Here is a 21,077-nt window from a genome sequence, read left to right as displayed (position 1 = left end):
TTACTGAGCCAGCTGTTCAACAGGATGAACTGGACAGTTTTTTAGCGGACATGTTTGGAGGCTGTCTAGCAGGTTCAAGCGGAGACCCGAAATGTATCCCAAACAAAACGCTTCCAGAACAGTTAAGTGTGTTGGATGTTGGATTGCGACAACCACACCATGTCAACGTTTGGGAGTACTGGATACAGAAGAAAATCATGCAAAAGGATCTCTTTGAAGCAGCTGCTGTAATTTAGGCCGTTCCATCGATGCAAGTATCAGTGGAACGTGCTTTCAGTGCTCTGGCGTTAACGATTTTAGATCAGCGCACATCCTTGGGTGAAAACACCCTAGAAGATTTGCTCACTATCAAAATAAACCAACCAACTTAAATAATAGAAGTAATGGAATGGTGATGATTTAATGAACTTCAAGGTAACGTGCAATCATTTTTTAACAAGCAGAGACATAAAAACCTAAGTCTGCTCTACTTAGGTTTTTTTATTTCTATGCTTGTTAAAAATGATTGCACGTTGCCTTGAAGTTCATTAAATCATCACCCTTCCATTACTTCTATTATTTGAGTTCAACAAGTAGTAGAGTAGATGTTTGGAGCCTCCCTTAGCTCAGTCGATAAGGAGCAGCTACAAAGCAAGATCATGCTGGAGGTGGCTGAGTTCGATTCCCGGTCTGGTCTAGGAATTATTCGGGTTGGAAAATTTCTCGACTTTCCTGGGCATAGAGTATGATTGGACTTGCCATACAATTATACTACTGCAAAAATGGTACAGGCATCGGAAGCGCTCAATTAATAACTGTGGAAGTGCATCTAGAACACTAAGTTGAAAGCACGAAATAAGCTAATATGCGATAAGCAATAAACTTGAAATTCGAAGAAGAAGAAGAGTAGATGTTTGTATATTTTTTGACTTATTAATGTCATGCCGAGTTCTTATATATCATCATCGTATGACATTTGACGAGTTTAGTTACGTTAGCTCCGTAAATATTAATATTTTAATAGATTTCTTGAGTTCTAAAATGGTATGAAACATCCATTTCCGACTTCTACAAGTTACGCTGTTTCCGGAAATATCCATGTTGTATGGTATTTGCAGATTCATAGTGTTCTAGTACATCGGAAGTCGTTATCTTGTATTCCAAAATGGCGTCGAAGATCCATTTCTGGCTTCTACATTCTGCACCGGTTCCAAAAATATCCATATTGTATGGTATTTGACGAGTATTTATAGTGTTCTAGCATATCGGAGGTCACCATCTTGGATTTCAAAATGGCATCGAACATCCATTTCTGGCATCTACATTCCACACCGGTTCCGGAAATATCCATATTGTAAGGTTTTTGACGAGTATTTATAGTATTCTAGCATACCTGAAGTCGCCATCTTGGATTCCAAAATGGCGTCAAACACCCATTTCTGGCATCTAAATTCCGCACCGGTTCCGGAAATATCCATATTGTATGGTATTTATCCAGTATTCATAGTATTCTAGAATATCGGAAGTCACCATCTTGAATTCCAAAATGGCGTCGAACATACATTTCTGGCATCTACATTCCGCACCAGTTCCGGAAATACCCATATTGCATAATGTTTGACGAGTTTTCACAGTTTTATAGTAAACATAGGTCGCCATCTTGGATTCCAAAATGGCGTCAAACTTCCATTTCCTGCATCTACATGTCACACCGGTTCCAAAAATACTCATATTGTGTGGTATTTGACAAGTTTAATTGTTTGCCTAATCGTGCGGGAGTCCTTCATTTACGCGAAATCCGCGTCGCGGATCGCTGTTTTCCAACGCTTAATCCGCTTAATATGACTGCCGAAATATAAAAAAAGATATCATCGAGATGAATCGTATCATACGTATATATTCCAAGCGCTGCTATTTCACACTGGAAAGGAAAATAATGTGTGTGCGAAATGCTTTCGTGCGGTAGCCGATAGGTAATCCGTCTGAATTTACAGCTCCCGCAGTTGGCGATCAACTTGACCAAAGCAGAAGGAATGAATTTAAAAATCGGCATCTGCAAAGCAACTGCACAAAGCACAATGCAGCGTAGAAAGGAAATCTGACTGTTTTTAAATCCCATTCAGTGCGACTGTTTTTTCATCAGGTTCAGTGAATGCCGATCACTGCGAATGATGAATGCGGAAAATGTACAAGTTCATGCAGTCACAGGCAGAATGCGTTCCCTCTTCAAGCCCTGGTTTGTTCACATCGACTGATACTGAGTGGTTGCGGTACAAGCACATATCGTCGATTATAGACGATTGTTGTGTATCAGAGAACGCTTGCGCAAAAAGACTAGGGTGGGGAACGGATTCGAAACTCAAATGTCATTAGCCAAATACATCCGTAGACCATAGGTCCACCGTTGTATAATTGGCAATGCACCCGTGTACTGAATGGGAATTGTGGGTTCGAATCCCATCGGTGCCCTTAGATTTTTTCGCAAATTTTCTCACACACACACGTCTCATACCGATGATATGTGCTTACCTCTCAGTATGTTCAAACTTTCCTATAAGTAATCAACCTGGTTTGCCCAATTTTGCCCAACTTCGAGCTATTGACCTTGGAAATAGTGCTAATTTTGAATCAAAACCTTGAATATCTTAAGAAATATTGAAGATAAGGACTTGCTTTTTGGCGTATTAAAAAAAAAAAAAAAAAAAAAAAAAAAAAAAAAAAAAAACAAACATTTGTGTAGAATATACTAATGTCAAAAAATTACTTCCTGAAAAGTTATTTGCAAAAAAATGATTTTCTGAAGGCTCTTACCAAAAAAAATTACATATCTTTGTAAACAAGAGGGCAACAATGTTTGTTTTAATATTGTCTAAAACTTTGCTCAAGACACAATTTTGCTATCTCGACAAACAAAATAAGTAAAGTTTTCATCTCCCTGCTAGGTGGATTAATCATGAAATGGCTAAGCTCAAAAGAAGGAGCTTTTTAAGTGCACAAACTTCTCCGAAGACATTATATGGCTTAAATCGACCGTTTTCGCATAAACTAAAAACCGCACGTTTTGGCACTAACTGAGCAAACAAATCATTGATGCATTCAATTACCTCTGTAATGGTGACTATATATGCGTATGCCACCATAAGGTCGGGACCGAATTGTCGCTCTAGTTGTTGCAGGAACGGGTGGAGTTAGATGATGAAAAGTAGCATCGATAACGGGTCTCCCTGTCGCACCAACCGTTCGATGGGAAAATGCTGCGAATGATGTCCATTTACAAGCAGCCGAGATGAGCATTGTTGCAATACGCTGTGCAATACGATCTTTCAGAGAAAGAGTGGCTTCGAAGATTGAGTGCCTTTCGTTTGAACACTTTTGTGTATCACTCAATACGCGGTGAGTCTTCATCACGACCTCGAGACGTGCCTTCAAGATTCTGCCGAGAATTTCAAAGTCCGCATTCAGAAGGCTGATCGGGCGGTATACTTACTTACTTAAGGGTTCTGTGCACCACCAGCGGTGCAAAGGGCCAACGTGAAAGACTTCCATCCTGGGCGGCTGCTCGCTTTTGCCTTGACCTGGGCCCAGGTCAGATTCCTGTCGACTTGCTTAATTTTCTCCGCCGCCATGAGCCCCTGGGTCTGCCTCTGCTGCGATGTCCTGCCGGATTCCAATCCAGCGCTTGCTCGGGCGGTATCCTCGAGCGGTATTTGCCGTTCATCTCTTTCGTACCAACACGATTACTCCGTTGACGAATTCAGAGGGAAATTCCGTTGTCATAGCCTCGTTTAATACAAGGTTCAGCTCTCGATGGATGACGTCGGATGTAGGTTGGTAGCATTCGACGGGTGACCCATCGCTTCCCGCAGCATTCCTTTTAGCTGATGTGCGAATATATGACAAAATCTCTGATGTTGTTATCTCAGCCATGGAGCCATGCAAAAGTCGTTGCTCTCGTCGTTTTCGGGTACCACTCTCTCGCATTGGAAAGAGGGCTGTGCTTCCTCATTTTCCTCTGTCACAGTGTATAGCTCCCTGAAGTATCGGAGCAGATGGGTTTCCTGGCTTCGGAAGTGTTTAGAACTTCATTGTTTTCGCCACGCAGCTCTGTTATGACGGTCTTTTTCCTTCGTCTATCTCCCAGCTGGAAGGTACTTATGCTTTTACCTGTAATAAACGTGTCGCATAAAGTTCTGCGAGAAAGTGCGCTGGTGATATCCATCATACGCTTGCTGAAGCTGTACATACAGCCGATGGTGTTGTGCATGAAATTCAGGTGAGATTTCCATCGAAAAAAGGACTGGATTTTCGGTTTAGCGTACGATAACCACCACGTGATCCAGTTTGGAAAATGTCGCCTTTGTCGGGTCACATATTGCCATCTGATCTGGAATTCGCCAAAGTTCTCTGCTGTCAGAAGATGGGGACGCAATGACCAATAATCACGACCAGATTCGCGGCCGAGGCTAGGGAGGCATATTCGCGAAGTAAGCGCTTTGTGGTTTGTGAAAGAGCATACATGTGTGGCTGCATTTCGTAGCTGCGCGCAGAGTCCATGGCTGACGTACATGCCATCAAGTCGGGAGAGGGAGTTGTACGTGATATAAGTGGGCTAGGAGGCCCTGGGATACAATTTTACCCAGACGTCGCTGAGTTGCAGTTGCTGTATGGTGGGCTGAAGCGTAGGGCTGTTATTGAAACCCGCCGCATCACATGGTCGCAGCACACAATTGAAATCGCCAGCGAGCAGTATATTTTCGGTGTTGGGTCGCAGATAGAAAGCTATCGTATTATTGAAAGAAAAAAATCTCTCGTTTGGCACGCATAGCTGTGCCCGACGGTGCGTATATATTGGCCAATGTCGAGTTTTCAACCCGGAGAGCAACAAGTCGTCCGTCCAAGCTCTTCTCTACATGGGAGAAGCGTATATACTCCTTCAGCGCTATTGCCAGCTCTCGCCTTTGATGATCCACATTTGCGACGAGATTGTAGCCAGGAATGGAGAGCTGCGCGTTCTCCACTTCTGGCAGAAAAACGAGATCCATTGTTGTACAAAATGATCGAAGGGCGTTGAGTTTCGGTTCGTTGGTAATCGTGTTAATATTTATAGTGGCAACGTTGTAGCTGGTGAACTGATCCATTTTTAAAAGTTCTGCTCCCGCTCGTCGTCGCTGCCGTCTCGCCGCTTTCTAGTTTGGCGTCGTCGTGTGCTGTTGATTAATATTGCCGATTCGTCTGTCTCGTTGCCATCGGATTTGCCACTAGCAGGTTTGTGAACCACTTCGTCACTAGCAGGAGGTTGTCGACCAGGAGTACTGGACAACGACCTGCTATCCGATGGTTGTTTCGAGCCCGATATGGGTATGATAGGGACAGTGAGCGGTGGAATATGCAATTCTGATTGTGTTACGATCGGATTTGTTGCAGGTAGCGATATCAGCTGCTGCTGCTTCGGCAGTGGACATCTCATTGCCGACGTTTGCCTAATCGGCAACGCTGATTTTGGGACTTGCGGCTTCATAGAAGTTTTTACCGGCATTGCTGCTGGCTGATTCGTCGCATCGGCATACGATTTCTGAAGAAGCAACTTTTTGTTCTGCACAAAGGACGCACCGATGTGAATAAATTCTCGGCAGTGTCGGCAGGTTTGACGTTGGCCAAAATACAGAAACGTCGATTCTCCGTCGATGAAGACCCACGACCAGGGTTGCTTCCACTCACTTGCTATAAAACACTGTCTTTCGGAATTATGAAATCATTAGATGATATATTGATATGTTGTACTTGTAAGTAACAAGAAGAGGATGTAAAGTATGTATTTGACTCATAAAACCTGTCAATTTCGCTTTCAGAGCGTCACAATCAGCGATCTTATGATTCGCGAGCGTTCACTCAGAGTAAGCGCTCACGAATCGTTAAATCGCTGATTGATACGCACTGAAAGCAATATTGACAGGTTTTATGTGCCAGCCACATACTTCATGACTTCTTCTTGTAACTTACTAGTACTAATTATCATTATAACATGTAATCTTTTCATAATTCTCAAAAACATTTTTTAAAGCAAATGAGTGGAAGTAACCCTGCCCACGACTCGATGTTGTGTAGATACTCGGAAAGGTAAATTGTTGATCGCTTCCGCATATTTGCTCTCGCACTGAGATGACGTTACCGTAGGCAGATAAGAATTTGCTGATCGCATCGTCCGACACGTCCTCGGACAGATCAAACATCTTCACCTCCACTGCTTCGTCCTCCAACGTTATTCGCAGGGGGATCTTCTTCCCTCCTTCCACTACCACTTCGTGTTTTCCATCATGTTCTTCGTACACTTTTTGTGCCAGCGCTAAGTGGACAACCTTCACGAAGGCACATCCTAGGCTCCGGCTGCACTGTATTCTCAACCAGGGTTGCTTCCACTCAATTGCTATAAAAAAAAATGATTTTCTGAATTTTGAAATCATTAGATGTTATAATGATACTTTGTACTTGTTGGAAACAAGAAGAGGTTGAAAAGCAAGTGTTTGACACATAAGACCTGTCGATTTCACTTCCAGAGTGTTACAATCAGCGATTTTATTATTCGTGAGCGTTCACTCTGAGTGAGCGCTCGTGAGTCGTAAAATCACTAATTGTAACTATTTGAAAGCGAATTTGACAGGTTTTATGTGCCAAATACTTGCCTTTCAACCTCTTCTTGTATGTAACAAAAACAGAATATCATTATAACATCTAATGGTTTCAAAAATCAGAAAATCATTTATTTATAGTTTTATTTATTTATTTATTTATAGTGAGTGGAAGCAAGCCTGTTCTCAACACTTCACCTGGCTTAAAGCCCAGGACAGTTCCAACGAAACTTTGCACTTTCACATAGTCCGGCATCATCGCATAATCTATGCGGAATGTGTTCTCGCGGCGCACCATCGCAGGAACGTAGGAACACCGCAACTGCTCGGCGATGAAAAACGAGACGAAAAAAGGAAAGCAAGGTTGTAATCGACTTACTAGTTTACCGATAACGTAGACGCGTCTGCTTGGCTCGGAAGTTGAGCGCTAACTGATATAATGCAATATTAACTCTTCATTGATTTACCGCAATTGCTATCAACAACAACCCGATCAAAGTTTGAATTAGTTCCCTTCACACCGTGTTTTAGTAACAAAATGTTGCCGATAAAAACAGAAAATATAAAACCTAAAAACGTTTTCGGAAAACTTAAAACAAGTGCGCAAATAATCTTAATCAAAAACTTAACGAAACAAAGCACCGTATCCAATTAGGAACCAAAAAAAAACGAAAGCAACATTAAACCTGAAAACCGCTCGGTTTCCCGTAGTCCCTAAACCGCATTCCCATTGTTTGTGCGTTGCTTTTGGCAATGTAGGAAAGTGTAGGGGGTTAAACAATACTTGGGAAAGAACCTTTGTTTTTTTTTAAATATATTTGTTTGATTGTCTGTTGCTCTTTGTGATTGAGGAGGAAGAACCTTACCGCATAGATTCATCAGGGAGTTGGATTTACGTCCCCGGAAATTGGCACCTTTCGCTAGCGAGATTCGTGATAAGGTACGACCTCGTTCGATCGTCGCCGGTTCTGCAAAACAATGACAACGGATTTTGTTTTATGGTTGTTTGTGTTTCTTTCTTTTTTTTTTTGCTGTTGTTGTTGTACTCGGAATTGTATGGGTTGGGTTTAATAGTAGTACTCTGCTGGAACTTGCGTATTTTTGTGTGTTTAAATGTGTGTTCATAATGCTAAATATCTGCTTGAGAGGAAAACTTATACGAAATAAAATGGGGGATTCGTTCTTAATTATACTTGAACGACAACCGCAAAAGAACCGGAAAACCGAAACCCTTAAAAACTATAGAGAAAATTGAAGGTAGTTACTGAAACATAGTTCATAATGTAAATACAGTAGAATTCGAAGAACAGTGCGTGAAGAGAAGAATAAATCATCGGAACTTAAAGCTATAGACCATACTTTGACCGAAGTGAATTTGGGTCTCCATAAACAAATTAGATAGTAATAATCATGCAATCGTGATAGCGAAATTGATGATTCATTCAAACGGCATGCGATAGGCAGTAGTGGACAGTGGTGGAACTAAAATTACAAAACAATAAAGAATTATGCGTGTTGTCATTCATCGGTGAACTAACCAGATTAAAAGGGGATCATGCAGATGTGTTAGGTCGTTTCAAATGTTTTGAAAGAATTTGTTTACAATCTACTGATAAATAGATACAACAGGGACGGGGAGGCAAACTTGTCAGGTAGAAGGTTTGGTTAGTAACTAATAACTAATAAGTAGGAAATCACTATTCTTAACAAATAACCGCCACCAACCTCTTCCAGTTTTGTATGAGCCTCGTCGGCCTATCGGCGTGGAGCTGCTACTGGGATATTCATCCGGTGATTCTAGAGTGGTGTAGGTGTGTGAGCGATATTAGAGCGTGACGGCGAGTTCATTTTTTTTTTCAAGGCATATCGCGAAATTTTACAATAGTACGCGATGAAGATGGTATGTGCAGTTAGTACGGATGGTGGGAAAAAGAAGAGACAAGAAAATAAACAACTTGGTTAGTATACAGTGTCCAGTGACATCGGTTGCGATGATGCTGGAGTGGGAATGTGGTTCGATACACTGAGCATTAAGGCGGCATGGTACTGCTAGGGGGTTTTAAACAAACGTCGGATGATATCTAGGGTCTAGGGAAATGCTGCTACTTCTACAATAAGCATTACATTCGATAATGTTTACACCAACACCAGTAAAACCGAATGCTATAAAAAAGGCCCGTACAAGCTCAACTGTCACCTTATGCATGGGAAGATAGGGCAGCCATGCTTTTATGGACTTTATTATAAATAGACAACACGGTAAATTAACTTGACTCACATTTGAGAACCGTTCACCTTAATTCGCAAAAGCGTAGGACACCTATATGACACACTTGGATGACAAACTATGAGCATGAGCATTATTTGTATAATAAATTTTAAGCACATCCATGGTCACACTTGTACAGTTTATGTATAGTTGTTCTATAGTGCTCATAATTATTATACAAATAATGCTTATGCTCATAGTAGGCCATACAAGTGTATCCGCGGCAATATGATGAGTAAATATTTTTTTTTTCAAATATGAATAAATGTCACTCATAATTAAGTGACACTGAGCCAATCGAACATTACCATTAGATTTTTCCGAGGATTTATTATTCTTAATAGATCATATTTGAGAGTATTGTAATCAAACACAAATTCAATCACCTTTATTTTACGTGTACTTCTCAATTCGACTAGTTTTTAGAATCAAACATAATATTCTAACTCGATTGATGAATTGATCTTTGTAGGTTAATTAATTAACCTAATGTGCAAGATTAAGTAAGATCCGCGACTTGGCAACACTCGGTGTTATAAATCTTTTGGCTTGTCTGGATGTATCCGTGGCATTCCAATTAGATTCTACCGTAGACGTTTCCCAAGTTCTTAGTTTCATCCTCAGAACGCACTCAGGGACTTCACAAAATGGTTCCGGACCTATGAAGAAGCATGTCTTGGCATCATTTCCTTCAATACCACAATGACCGGGCACCCAGTATAATGTAACTTCCTTCCTTTCGGCCAATGGTTTTAAATAAATAATGCATTCCCGCACTAGCTTTGATGGACATGTAAACGCCTTAAGCTGCTTGGCTAGACTGATGCAAAACTTGAAATTTTCGCTCCACTGTGCTCAAAGAAATTAACATTGGGCCATGATTAGCCTCCCAAAATTGAAATCATTTAGTGAGAAACTGACTTGGCACAAACCATTTGAAGTTTATATGGGAATTACTATGCAGAAACCATAATTTTGATTCATATCTATCTCAAAATTCACCAGTTTACTCTACTTTAGAAAATGACAACTGCGCTTGTTGAAAGTTTTCTCAGCTACAACTTTGTTGAAGACCAGTTTTCGATCAAATGTAAGGAACAAAAGTTATTAATGATTCAAGTCACTGATGTCTTATGATTATGCTCAATCAACTGTTCAGCAGGCAACATTGGTATTTATGGCGCGTAGAATAGAGGACAAAAATCATGGCTACTATGTCACACTGCAGAATACAGTGTTGCCCACAATACAGTTGCTTAATCTTGCCATAAGATTATCAATCTCTTAAACAATTAATAACTATTTAATTTGACGTTTGGCTGAAAAACAATTTTCTGCAAAGTTGTAGCTGAAAGAAAATTCCTATAAGAATAGCAATACAATTTGTTAATATGTTAATATGTAAAAGACTAAAAGACATTGAACAAACAGTTTTGTTTTCCCATAGTCATTTCTATATAAAATTCAAATGGTTTGTGCCAAGTCAGTTTCTTATCAAATGGGTTTAAACTTTCGGAGGCTAATCAGGACCCGATTTGAAACCGTTTGAACACTGTGCAGCAAAAATTACAAATTTTGCATCAGTCTGCTGCTTGGCTGTCCGAGAATATACAGATATTAGCAAACCTTTAGTTTCTTATTAGGCAGATATTCACACATTCAATGATTGCTTGAATTTATGCTTGAACAACTGTGGGACTATATGCCACCCCAGCTCCAGTATTTTCATCCATTTTCGACCCGTCGGTGTAAAATACAATAGATCCTGGACGTATATTTGGCCCACCAGATTCCCATATATGGTGGCTTGATTTAACCAATTTGAAGGGAACATCATAGTTTGTCTTTGTAACCATCCAATCCTCCATTTTATCGACAGCTGAATTTAAGTTGAAATCCTTAAGGATACTCAAATGCCCTACCAGATTGCAATCTAAAAATGTATTTTGATAGGGGAAATGACGGCTTCGGCATGACAGACTATTTTCGGCAACCCAAATTGAAACACTATTTTCACTGGATTTTCTTACGAAAACACTTCGCTGAATGCATGCAAACGATTCTTTATGCTTTCAGCTTCAATTTGACTATATTTTTACCACTGAAAAAAAGCAATCTAGCAGGGTTTTCTTGAAATGAACCACACGCACTACAAATTGTAGCTGATTTTGAGTTGCCGATAATAGAACAGCAGATTTACATGCAGTTCAAATGGAACGGTTGCCGAAGAAAAACTGGTTGCCGACAATACTCGCTCTCACTAGAGAAGATTGGAGCTTTGTAAAAGCGTTTCAAAACAGTTTTTGACAATTCTTTCGACTGAAATTGTTAGAGCAGCTGGCAGCAAAAGATTGTAAACAAACCAATACTGCATATGTGTGCGTTCCATAGAGAAAAAGGCTATAGAAGGAAGGTCGCTGCTTAGGTTGCCGAGAATACGTAAATTTCCCTACTTTCTTTCTGCCAGTAAATTAACAAATTGATGAAGGGCGGAAGATTGAGAAGGGGCATCCAAGGCACAGATAGTAAACTTTTCATTGCCCCTGTCATTGATATACAAGCAAGTCTTAGCAGTTTTCCTAACTTCTTTTGAGCGGCTACTTCATTTATTTTGGGCCACCATGTCAGTGAAGCATAGGTAATTTTTGGTCGAACTATTGCTGAATATATCCAGTATACCATATTTGGTCGTAGTCCCCATGTTTTCCTAACAGCTTTACTGCAAACCGATAGCGCATTCCTGGCCTTTGTGATAACCTTATCGAGATGAGAGTTCCAATTTAGTTTCCGGTCCAAAGTAACACCTAGGTATTTAGTCTCTTCCGCGAACTCAATTTGAGCCCCATCTAGAGTAGACTGTACCAACATAACTTGTGTTCTTTTGGTGAAAGTTTTAAGCCCTCTCTCCTACACCACTTGAAGATCTCATGTTGAGCGCAGTTTTTAACCGATTAGAAATCGTATTTTCATAGCCGGTTGTAAATGCTAACGTGAAGCTTTAGTGTGATAATTTATTAGCTAGTTAATGATCTTTAGAAGAGGGTAGGTGGATAGTTCCGTTAGAGTACGGCAGTATGAAAATTGAATAGAAGTTGAAAATGAGCAAAGGACCATTCATGCGACAGTATAAAGTCAAACGCACACCTTTTGCCTAACCAGTACGATGTACGCGGAGACCTTGAAAAAGGTCTGCAACAATCATTCAATTACAATCGAGGGGTGCGAATATAGCACTTATTACAAAAGTAAGAGTCAAATTATTTTCATTAATTACATTGTGTATATTACTTTAAAATTTGACTGACATGTCACTGTTGTCATCAAATAAAATAAAATGCTGAAATACATTAATTTGAAATATTAAACAAATTTTCATTTGGTTTACCCCTCGTGACGATAAACCAAATACATTGGTAGCCTTTTTGGCCACAGAGGTGCTTTCATCGCTAAAAATTCGGTTCGCCAGCTAAGCAAAAGAGTGAATCATATTGTTAATATAATATATTTGCTTGAAGTATGTCTTCAAGTCTACAGGCAAAAGATGAGCGTCCGCCTTTTGCTCATTACTGTCTGCGGCTGTGGAATAGTTCTAGCGACGTTTCATCACTACCTAAAGCCCCACGTTGCCGAAAGCATTTCCAGTCGATGGTGTGTTATAATGCAATGCCTTTACCCAACTATTGTGTTGCTCCTCTCGTCATGACCAACGTGGTCATCTCAGAGAGAAAGCAGTAGGGTGGTTATTGCGTGCTGTACCATCATCAGCATTGTTGACGGCTACTCCCGCCTTGAGTTGTTACATTCAAAGTGTTTTTACGTTACTTCATACGCGAAGTTTGCGATTTTCAGAGTTGGCCGCATCATCTGCTTAACCAATCACCTCGAAACCTTGCTCCGCCAAACTTTTAAGAAGTTCGCCCACTACTAAGGACCACAATAATGGTGATAGTACCCCTCCTTGAGGGCAACCCTTCACCGATCTTATAGTTGATTGGGCAACTCCAAGGTCAGCAGATATTTCTCGATCTGTGAGTATTGCCATTATCCAATTAATAAGGCAGTTATCCAAGCCCTTTGCTTCCATAGCTGAACGCATTGAACTGTAGGATGCATTGCTGAATGCACCTTCAATATCGAGAAAAGCAACCACGGTTATTTCCTTGGCTTTAAGCGATTTCTCGATTTTATGAACTAGCGATTGTAGAGCCGTTATCTGATTGATAAGCAAATTGGAATTTGCTAAGAGGTAACCTCGCTAAACTTGATGATTTGACAAAATCATCTCGAATTTTTTCCATTGTCTTTAACAGAACAGATAAAGGATTATGGGTCTTAAGGCTTTCGGATTCGTTTTATCTCTTTTTCCAGCTTTTGGAATGAAAACAACTCGAACCTTTCTCCATCCTTTTGATATGTAGCTCAGAGTAACACTGGCTTTGGATAGTTCAGTAAGGAGGGGGTTGAGCGTTTCTTTCCCCTGTTGAAGTAGTGCTGGAATTTCATCTTTCCCGGCAGATTTGAAAGGTTCAACTGTAGATGGCGTGAAGATTTCACAAGCTTTCTGATAGGCATCTATTGACCATTTATATCTCGCCATTTCAAAATCCTTGTACTTCATGTGAAAATGGAGTCGTCTATGGGAAGTGAGTCCTCATCATTTCTTCCAGTGTTTCAGAAGAGTCTGCAGTTAAACTACCATCTTCATTTTTTTAGGCTGCCAAGACTATTTGAATGGTCTTTTGAAAGAACTTTATGCATCCTTGCATCTGCTGGAGCGTTATTGATGCCTGTCTCGAATCCTTCCGTTTAGCTCGTCTCAATTCTCTGTTGTATTCAGTTAGGACCTTTTTTGTATTGACCCCAATCTGAAGTAGCTTTAGCTCTATTGAACAATCGTCTTCACATCTTCCTCAATTTAGCCAGCTTGTCGTTCCACCAAGGAACATCCCTATTAGATGATCTATGTTGGATAGGGCAACTAGCATGATATGGTGGGGTCATTGTGTTAATGATCGCATCAGAAGCACTTTCTAATTGTGAGTGCGTCTTTATTTGAATGTCATTAGTTGAATTATCATTCTTTCAATCAAAACGATAGAGGTCCCAGTTAGTTTTCCCTCTATTACATATGTCAATATCGTTAATAGACATGTCATTCAAAAGGTCCTCACTTCTTTTATTAATATCGGAACTTCCCCACATTATGTGATGAGCATTTGCATCGCACACTATTATAAATTGAGTGTTTATTTTGTTTACAGTAGTTGACAAAATTTGCGACCGAAGAAGGAGGGACGCCATCGACATCTCCTGGGAAATAAGCTCAAGCAACACATACCTTCGTTTTTCCTCGTGTCGTTGGAACCTACATCTTGATCGCTACGATATCTCAACCGAAAATTCAGTAATTGGGACGAATTTCGTTCTCCGATTTACTAAAATTGCAGTTCTTAGTTTAGATTGACTTTCGTCATACAAAAGTCTACAATTATTTGAAGAGCATCCCAATACTCTACCATTATTAGCCCAGGAATTTGGATTCAAAGCCACATCCATTTTTCTTTAGTAAGTCTTCTACTGAGCACTGCTGATGCACCCTTTGGATCATGAAGATTCACTTGAATAAATTTAATCATTCAATTGTAACCTTGTCTAGGACATCACTATTCACCCTGCTCTCCAGTGTCTCCAGATTGAGCAGGGCGTTTTTTAAAATGTATTTAATTTTATGGTAATTGTATGGCTATTTTTTCTGGTTAAGCAACAACAGAAGGATTTTCGAACATTTTTATTTATTTTCGAAGCGTCAGTTTTAAGTTATTCAGCAATTGGAACACAACCTGAAACTAGAAAGGGTCTAGTATAAGAGCGCAGCGAATTGTAATCAAACTGACTTGACAACCTACACGCTAAAATGCTCGCTCATACCTTAAAGTCGGTAAAGAATACCTAGATATCGGTAAAAATTACCGACAACCGAAGAAAGTGCAAATACCTATATTATTGGAAATCATGGATTACCAATAATTGACGTTAAATATGTCCTAATTTATACTAAAAAATAGCATATTTAAAGTAAAAAATATCGATAATTTTAGGTAATTGTAGCTAAGAGTGTATGCCTAGATGGTTTCTAGCAACACTGCCAACGCAATCAAGATAGGCGCTGCTCGATTGACTCTAACTTTGACAGATTTTGATAGTTCGTTTGGCTTAAAACAGTCAGTCCACTCCTTTCTTACACTAGACCCTCTCTACCTGAAACTACTGCCTCATTCCGTTCGCAATGCTGAGTGAGCGCAATTGTTTCAAACTACTCGACAGTTTTAAAATTTCAAACTGTCTCAAGACAGATTTTGTCCACTTCTCCTAGGGTATCTGGAACATGTCCGGATGTGGCCAATATAGTTCTTACGATACTCAGTTTGACCGCCAATGGATATGGCTTTGAATTCTTATGTGATTTGATGTATCGCTTGAAGGATTTTGATTTAAATAGGATTTACCACTTCCCTGGGGATACCTGGAACATGTCCGGGTGTGGTCTACATGGTGCTGGTCACTCATCATGACTCTTATTGATCTTATTTTTGAATTCTCATGTGAATTGATTTATCGCATGGTGGGTTTGGCACGTTTATGAAAAGCTCTGGTCTGATGAAGACCCATACTCACCGGAATATGTTCCGGCCATTGCTCTGGGACCAGCGGAACAAATCCAGAAGCATTCAATAGCGTGCAGCGTCGCCATGGAATTGTAATGAGAAGATCCTGAGAATATTTCGCAGATCTCTGATCACCTGAAGGTCTTTGGAATATTTTCTGAGTCACCTGGTATCATGAGAGAATATCTGGGAGATGTGATTTGAATTGTTGGATAGTTTGAGATCTTCATTATGTTAGGTTTTTTACGCCTTTGGTGCTCTGGAGGACGACCATTGGCTCGCGCGCAAGATAGACTTCTTGGCCCGTGTTTTAAGACAGGTCCCGAAAGTACCTCGATTTTATCATTACCGATCGACAGTTCATCGGTCCATTGCGGAAAGACCAAGACGGTGTACGCGGGAATCCATCACGCGCAAACACCACGTACAGTAAGCCCTCCCTCGTGGCACATGCCTGCAAGTACCAGATCAACTTGAAGTCTTGAAAAGGTATCCAGAGGACTTTATAGACATCTTAAAACACATGTGATCATTTCTGAGCTGCCTGGTATCATATGAGAGGATAGCAGAGAGATGGGATTTAGATTGTTAGATAGTTGGATATTTAAATATTAAACGACTTCATGGGGATCTTAGAACGCCTGAAGATCATTGGATAAATTTCTGGTATCATATGAGAAAATATTTCTTGATGTAAAGACGCAAGCGCTTTCATGAAATTCTGTTGCAGAACCATGGATTTCCATGAAGTTCTGTAATATACTATGAAATTCTTAGAACTACGATGATGTTCCCCGATCTTTTATGAAATACCTCTCACTTTGAAATTACCTAAACTTCAATCATGCTCCCTGAAAGTTAAAAAAAAATACAATTTTTATGCAGTTTACGGTTCTCTATGAAGTTCTCCAATTTTTTTGTGAAGCTCTTCGTAATTTAAGTGAAGTTCTTCGAACTTCTATAAAATTCTCAGAAGTTCCCAAAATGTCTGTAAAATTCCCAAATTTCTATTGGATCTTCTCAACTTCTATGAAGTTATCGGAACATTTATGAGAAACATCAATAAATACATCCAAAGAAATGTGAAACAGAGTTCCATTCGTGTTTCAAACACGCTCAGAAATAAAACCGAATGGTCGAGTAGTTGCAAATCTGGTGCAAAATCGTGCTCGAATAATCAAACTGCAACTCAGTGTTGGTGAATTTTTACTTAAATATAACTGATGGAAAATTTTCAAATAACCTTGGTATTCCAGCAGACTTATTTCTGACAGACAAGGAATCAATGTTGACAGAAGCTTTCTCGAAAAACGGCCGATCAACAAAAACAGAGGGATTTTCGAACATCTTAATTAATTTTCGAAATGTCAAATTTAAGTAATAATTCACCAAATGACACTGACACAAATAAATTAAAATCTCTGTCGTTGATCGGTCGATTTTCGAGAAGGTTTCTTTTTTTTTTCCTTTGGTTTGTTTTTTCCGTCGATCTTGTTTTCCGTGCTGAGCACCAATGCTACCGACGTGCCAGGAAGGCAGCTCCCACACCTACCTATCGACCCATCACATCAACTCATGAACCGGGGACCAACGGCTTTCAACCTTCGGCCCATCCGAAGGAAGGCGTGATCAGAGATGTTATGCCTCAGAACATCCCGGCGGCGCCAACTGGGATTGAATCCAGGCCTGCTGGGGTGAGAGGTAATAACGCTTACCACTACACCACCGGCGCCGTTTCGAGAAGGTTTCTGTCAAAATTGATTCCTTGTCAGTCAGAAATAAGTTGGCAGGGTTATTTGAAAATTTTCCATCTGTCAAATTTAAGTGAAAATTTACCAAAGCAATGCTGAGTTACAGTTTGAATATTCGAGCACTATTTTGCTCCAGATTTGCAACTGCTCGACTATTCGGTTTTATTTCTGAGCGGTGACTACTATGAAGGTGTTTGTCAATATTGATTCCTTGTCGGTCAGTATTAAGTCTGGAGGGATAGCAGGATTATTTGAAAATTTCCCATCTGTCTAATTTAAGTGAACCTTCATCAATTGGAACACAGCCTAAAAAATAAGACTTTTTCGATTTTCTGATTTTATGATTGATCTGCTTTTTGTGCTGTTGTCTAATAAGCTAAAATGCGCAATATGTCATTTTATACGAAAGATGAGGAGATGAAAGTATAGAGTTGATAATTAATGTTATCTACACTTTACTCAAGGAGTTCAAGGCACATATTCTAGTCATCATTTTCTGTATATTCAAGATATTTGCATCAACATATTTTTTTCAATTTTGCCCTAATGTCACCCCTGATGCTACTTAAAATGATGACATTGACGTGTTTCTTTCTTTAAAAAGTTGACCTGCTACCAGCTGCCGTTCTTACTTATTACGAAATCATTGTGATTTTTCACCCACTTAATCCCTTAAAATTATTCAAATCCTAGCCATAAGAAAAACCATCACCATAGAGAAGGGCCCTCATGCATAACGTCGGTGAAACTTACAACAATACAAGCTAAACAACTACATTCCACGGCAACGCAGGACGATCACTGCACGCAATACACTAACAGAGGACGCGAGACAACTTACAAAACTTCATAAACTCCAACCAAATCATACTAACAATAAAATAAAATTAAAATAAACAAAACAATGGATTCAAGTATGAACGAAATCTTAATGAAATAAACCGACTAAAACTAAAAGGACCAACCTACTACAACAGCAGCAGCAGCAACGTATATACATTACCTCTTATCGCTAATGAATCCTGCGATCCCCGGTAGTAATCTCGTCGCATGGAGTTCGAGCTGTGCAGGCCGATTCCTGAACCCCCGATGATGTTGATGATTACGATGATTGTAGGTACGTAGGTATGTAGGTAGGTAGGTAGGTAGGTAGACAGGTTCCCCGCGTACACACACGCACACAAAAGCACAACATAATGTTACGTAATATAGGAAAATGAAACCAAAATTGAAATAAGTACAAATTAGAGGGAAAATATGGTTGTTTTGTTAAACTTAGGAAGATACTGAACTAATAGTAAGTTGTAAACAATTAACAAGATAAAAGAAACGTGTCTCGCTTGATAGCTTGAACAGTTAGGGGGAGGGGAGAACAACCAAAAACTTCCGTCTCTTGGAATGGTGTTTCATTTTTCAAACGGGGGTTGAAAACGACACAGACATCCGCGTAAAGAATAAACTGCCTAGCGGGTACTTACCGGTCAGATTTGAGTTGGATCCCTTCTTACCCCGACTACTGAGGCTGGAGGTTTCACTCAGATCCACCGAACCCGTTTCGACGTGTATCGTTTTGGGGCGCGGCCGGTTGAGCTTCTGAGGTCGCATCTTGGCCGCCGGTGCCGACGAAGTTTGGTGCATGCTTCCGCCGGCCGATGACTGGTGCAGCTGGGCTTGGTGCTGTTGGTGCTTGATCAGTAGTTCCCGATCGATGGTCTTACCCTGAATTGAACGCAAAAGTTATTGAATTGTTGAATTTTACGTAACTTGAGGTAGCTCACTTCTCTCTCCGCTTCTTCGATGGCCTTTTTGAGTTTGTGCGCTTCGAGGATGGCTTGCCGCCTGGCAAACTGTTCCTCCTTTTTGCGCGCCTTTTCATCTTCCTTTTCCCGTTCCTTCTCCCGCCGCTGCATCGCTTCGATTTCCTTGCGAGCTTTGCCTTCCTCGGCTTGTTGCCGCCGTTGCAGCGAGAGTAACATGATTTTCTCCTTCCTTCGCTCCATCTCGTCGACGGAGTTCTGCAAAATGACATGGTTTTAGTTGGATAATGCATCGGCGTCGCGTACTCAAATGCGTGGTAGTAAGGGGGTAGAGAGTGGTACAAGTTCATTTATTGATCTCTTAGTTTCTCAAGAATTTACACCCAGTGTTGGAACAATCCCCCCTATTCTGCGAGTCACGTGACTCTCTCCCCCTTATTCTGCGAGTCACGTGACTCTCTCTCACCGGTGAGGTGACAATAGCCATTTGATTTACATGGAGAGTCACCTCACACGAGGTGACAATTGTCACCTCACCGGTGACAGAGAGTCACGTGACTCGCAGAATAAGGGGAAATATTAAAAAATCAAATCTCACCAATGCCCAAGATCACGCTTGATTTTAGTAGACAAAAATCAAACAAGCAAGCCAATGCGGATGATATTACAAGCTATGAATATCAAGCTAACAAAACTCATCAGCTAATGTAACAATTCTTACCAAACAGTGATGAGAATTATAGTCACTTTAACGCTCTTGGGTCATTCGTGACTTGTCCGGTGGTGAGATTTGAACTCGTGACTTTGGCGTGAGTGAGTGATGAGATTAAGTTTTATGATTTTTGCTTTACATCCGAACGCGACCCGAAACTACCGTCACTTCCACTTTGTTCCATTATCAAGCGTGATATTGAGAGTGTATGAGAGCGGTGCCAACACTGTTTACACTTAAGCTTCCCAGGGAAAGTAACTCAAAAGAACACCTGGGACCATCAGAAACTTTTTTTTTCTTTTCGATTTCGTGGAAATGTCCAGGAAGGCAATTCGATAAACTGCCCAAAAAGTTGCTCACGGTTTCCTGAAAGTTTTCTGAAGATCCCCTGATGAATGCAGAAGCGTCCCTGAACGTCTCCTACACGGCCAATGAGAACGACCCAAATTTGAGTTTAGTTAACTCATAAATCACATAAAGTGCAGGAACTCAGCAATGAGCAAATTTGCCTCATGTTTTTTTTCTAGGTTTGTCCAGGAAATAATTCCCGAATATTTGAAAAGTAAAGATTGGATTCTCTCACTCTATTGGTAAAACTCCTACACTGAGTAAAATGTTCGTCAATTTTCCTCATTTTCCGGTAGATTTTTTAGTTTTTCCACAGGAAAACATGAGGCAAATTTACTCATCGTTGAGTTCGTGCAATTTTGGCGATTATGGGTGAACTAAACTCAAATTTGGGGCGTTTTCTATAGTCGTGTATGGGCTTCTGATTTTCTCTGGTTGAGAGGCTCCACAAATAAACTCTTGAAGGTATTGGTTTTTTACACAAGAGCAACCATTATTTGCTTGTACAACGCCAAGCTATTTATTTGCTTTTTAATCATCAGAAATACGATTGAAAAGTTCCACACTCTCATGAAGAAGTTACTAAGGAAAATTGAGTAATAATTAAAAGGTCATAGTTATTAATTCCAGATACCTTGTTAGTCATCATCTCCAAAGACTTTACTGGTTAACTACAAAAGCCTGTTTCGGAAACTTTAGAGATATTATTGGGAGAACTTCAGAGATAAGTTAACCCCATATATCTCTTGGATCAACCTCAGAGACCTGATGGGTTAACTTTAAGTGTTAATCGAGCTCAAACGCCTTACGAGCTAAGTTTAGAGACCTTACGGTCTAGGGGAGTTTTGAGATTTATTACAAGGAACTTCTAAGGAATTTAAGTTTAAAGATAATTAATCATTTTGTTCGACCATTTTCCACAGAGATGGCGCTGTTCCGCTGGTAGGAATTGATAAAAATCCCCATATAG

General features: G+C 40.2%; 1 protein-coding gene across 28 annotated transcripts in view; it reads right to left on the bottom strand.

Annotated features, from left to right (window-relative positions):
• Nucleotides 1-21,077, bottom strand: part of Patronin (patronin) — a 282,903-nt gene that overhangs the window by 15,982 nt on the left and 245,844 nt on the right. For 15 of the 28 annotated variants that reach the window (XM_065221870.1, XM_065221876.1, XM_065221883.1 and 12 more), the window contains 5 exons: nucleotides 19,069-19,305; nucleotides 18,769-19,009; nucleotides 18,294-18,368; nucleotides 8,331-8,402; nucleotides 7,472-7,573 (listed from right to left, as the gene is read on the bottom strand). In XM_065221870.1, the coding sequence (XP_065077942.1) occupies nucleotides 7,472-7,573; nucleotides 8,331-8,402; nucleotides 18,294-18,368; nucleotides 18,769-19,009; nucleotides 19,069-19,305 (727 nt within the window). The remainder of the gene's footprint in view (nucleotides 1-7,471; nucleotides 7,574-8,330; nucleotides 8,403-18,293; nucleotides 18,369-18,768; nucleotides 19,010-19,068; nucleotides 19,306-21,077) is intronic. The other 13 variants (XM_065221878.1, XM_065221889.1, XM_065221895.1 and 10 more) reach the window with 6 other exon arrangements.

This window comes from Ochlerotatus camptorhynchus, unplaced genomic scaffold, assembly GCF_037179485.1.
Source record: "Ochlerotatus camptorhynchus isolate MF236.1 unplaced genomic scaffold, CSIRO-AGI_Acam_v1.1 ptg000150l, whole genome shotgun sequence".
NCBI classification, from domain to species: Eukaryota; Metazoa; Arthropoda; class Insecta; order Diptera; family Culicidae; genus Ochlerotatus; species Ochlerotatus camptorhynchus.
This window is presented reverse-complemented; position numbering and strand designations above follow the sequence as displayed.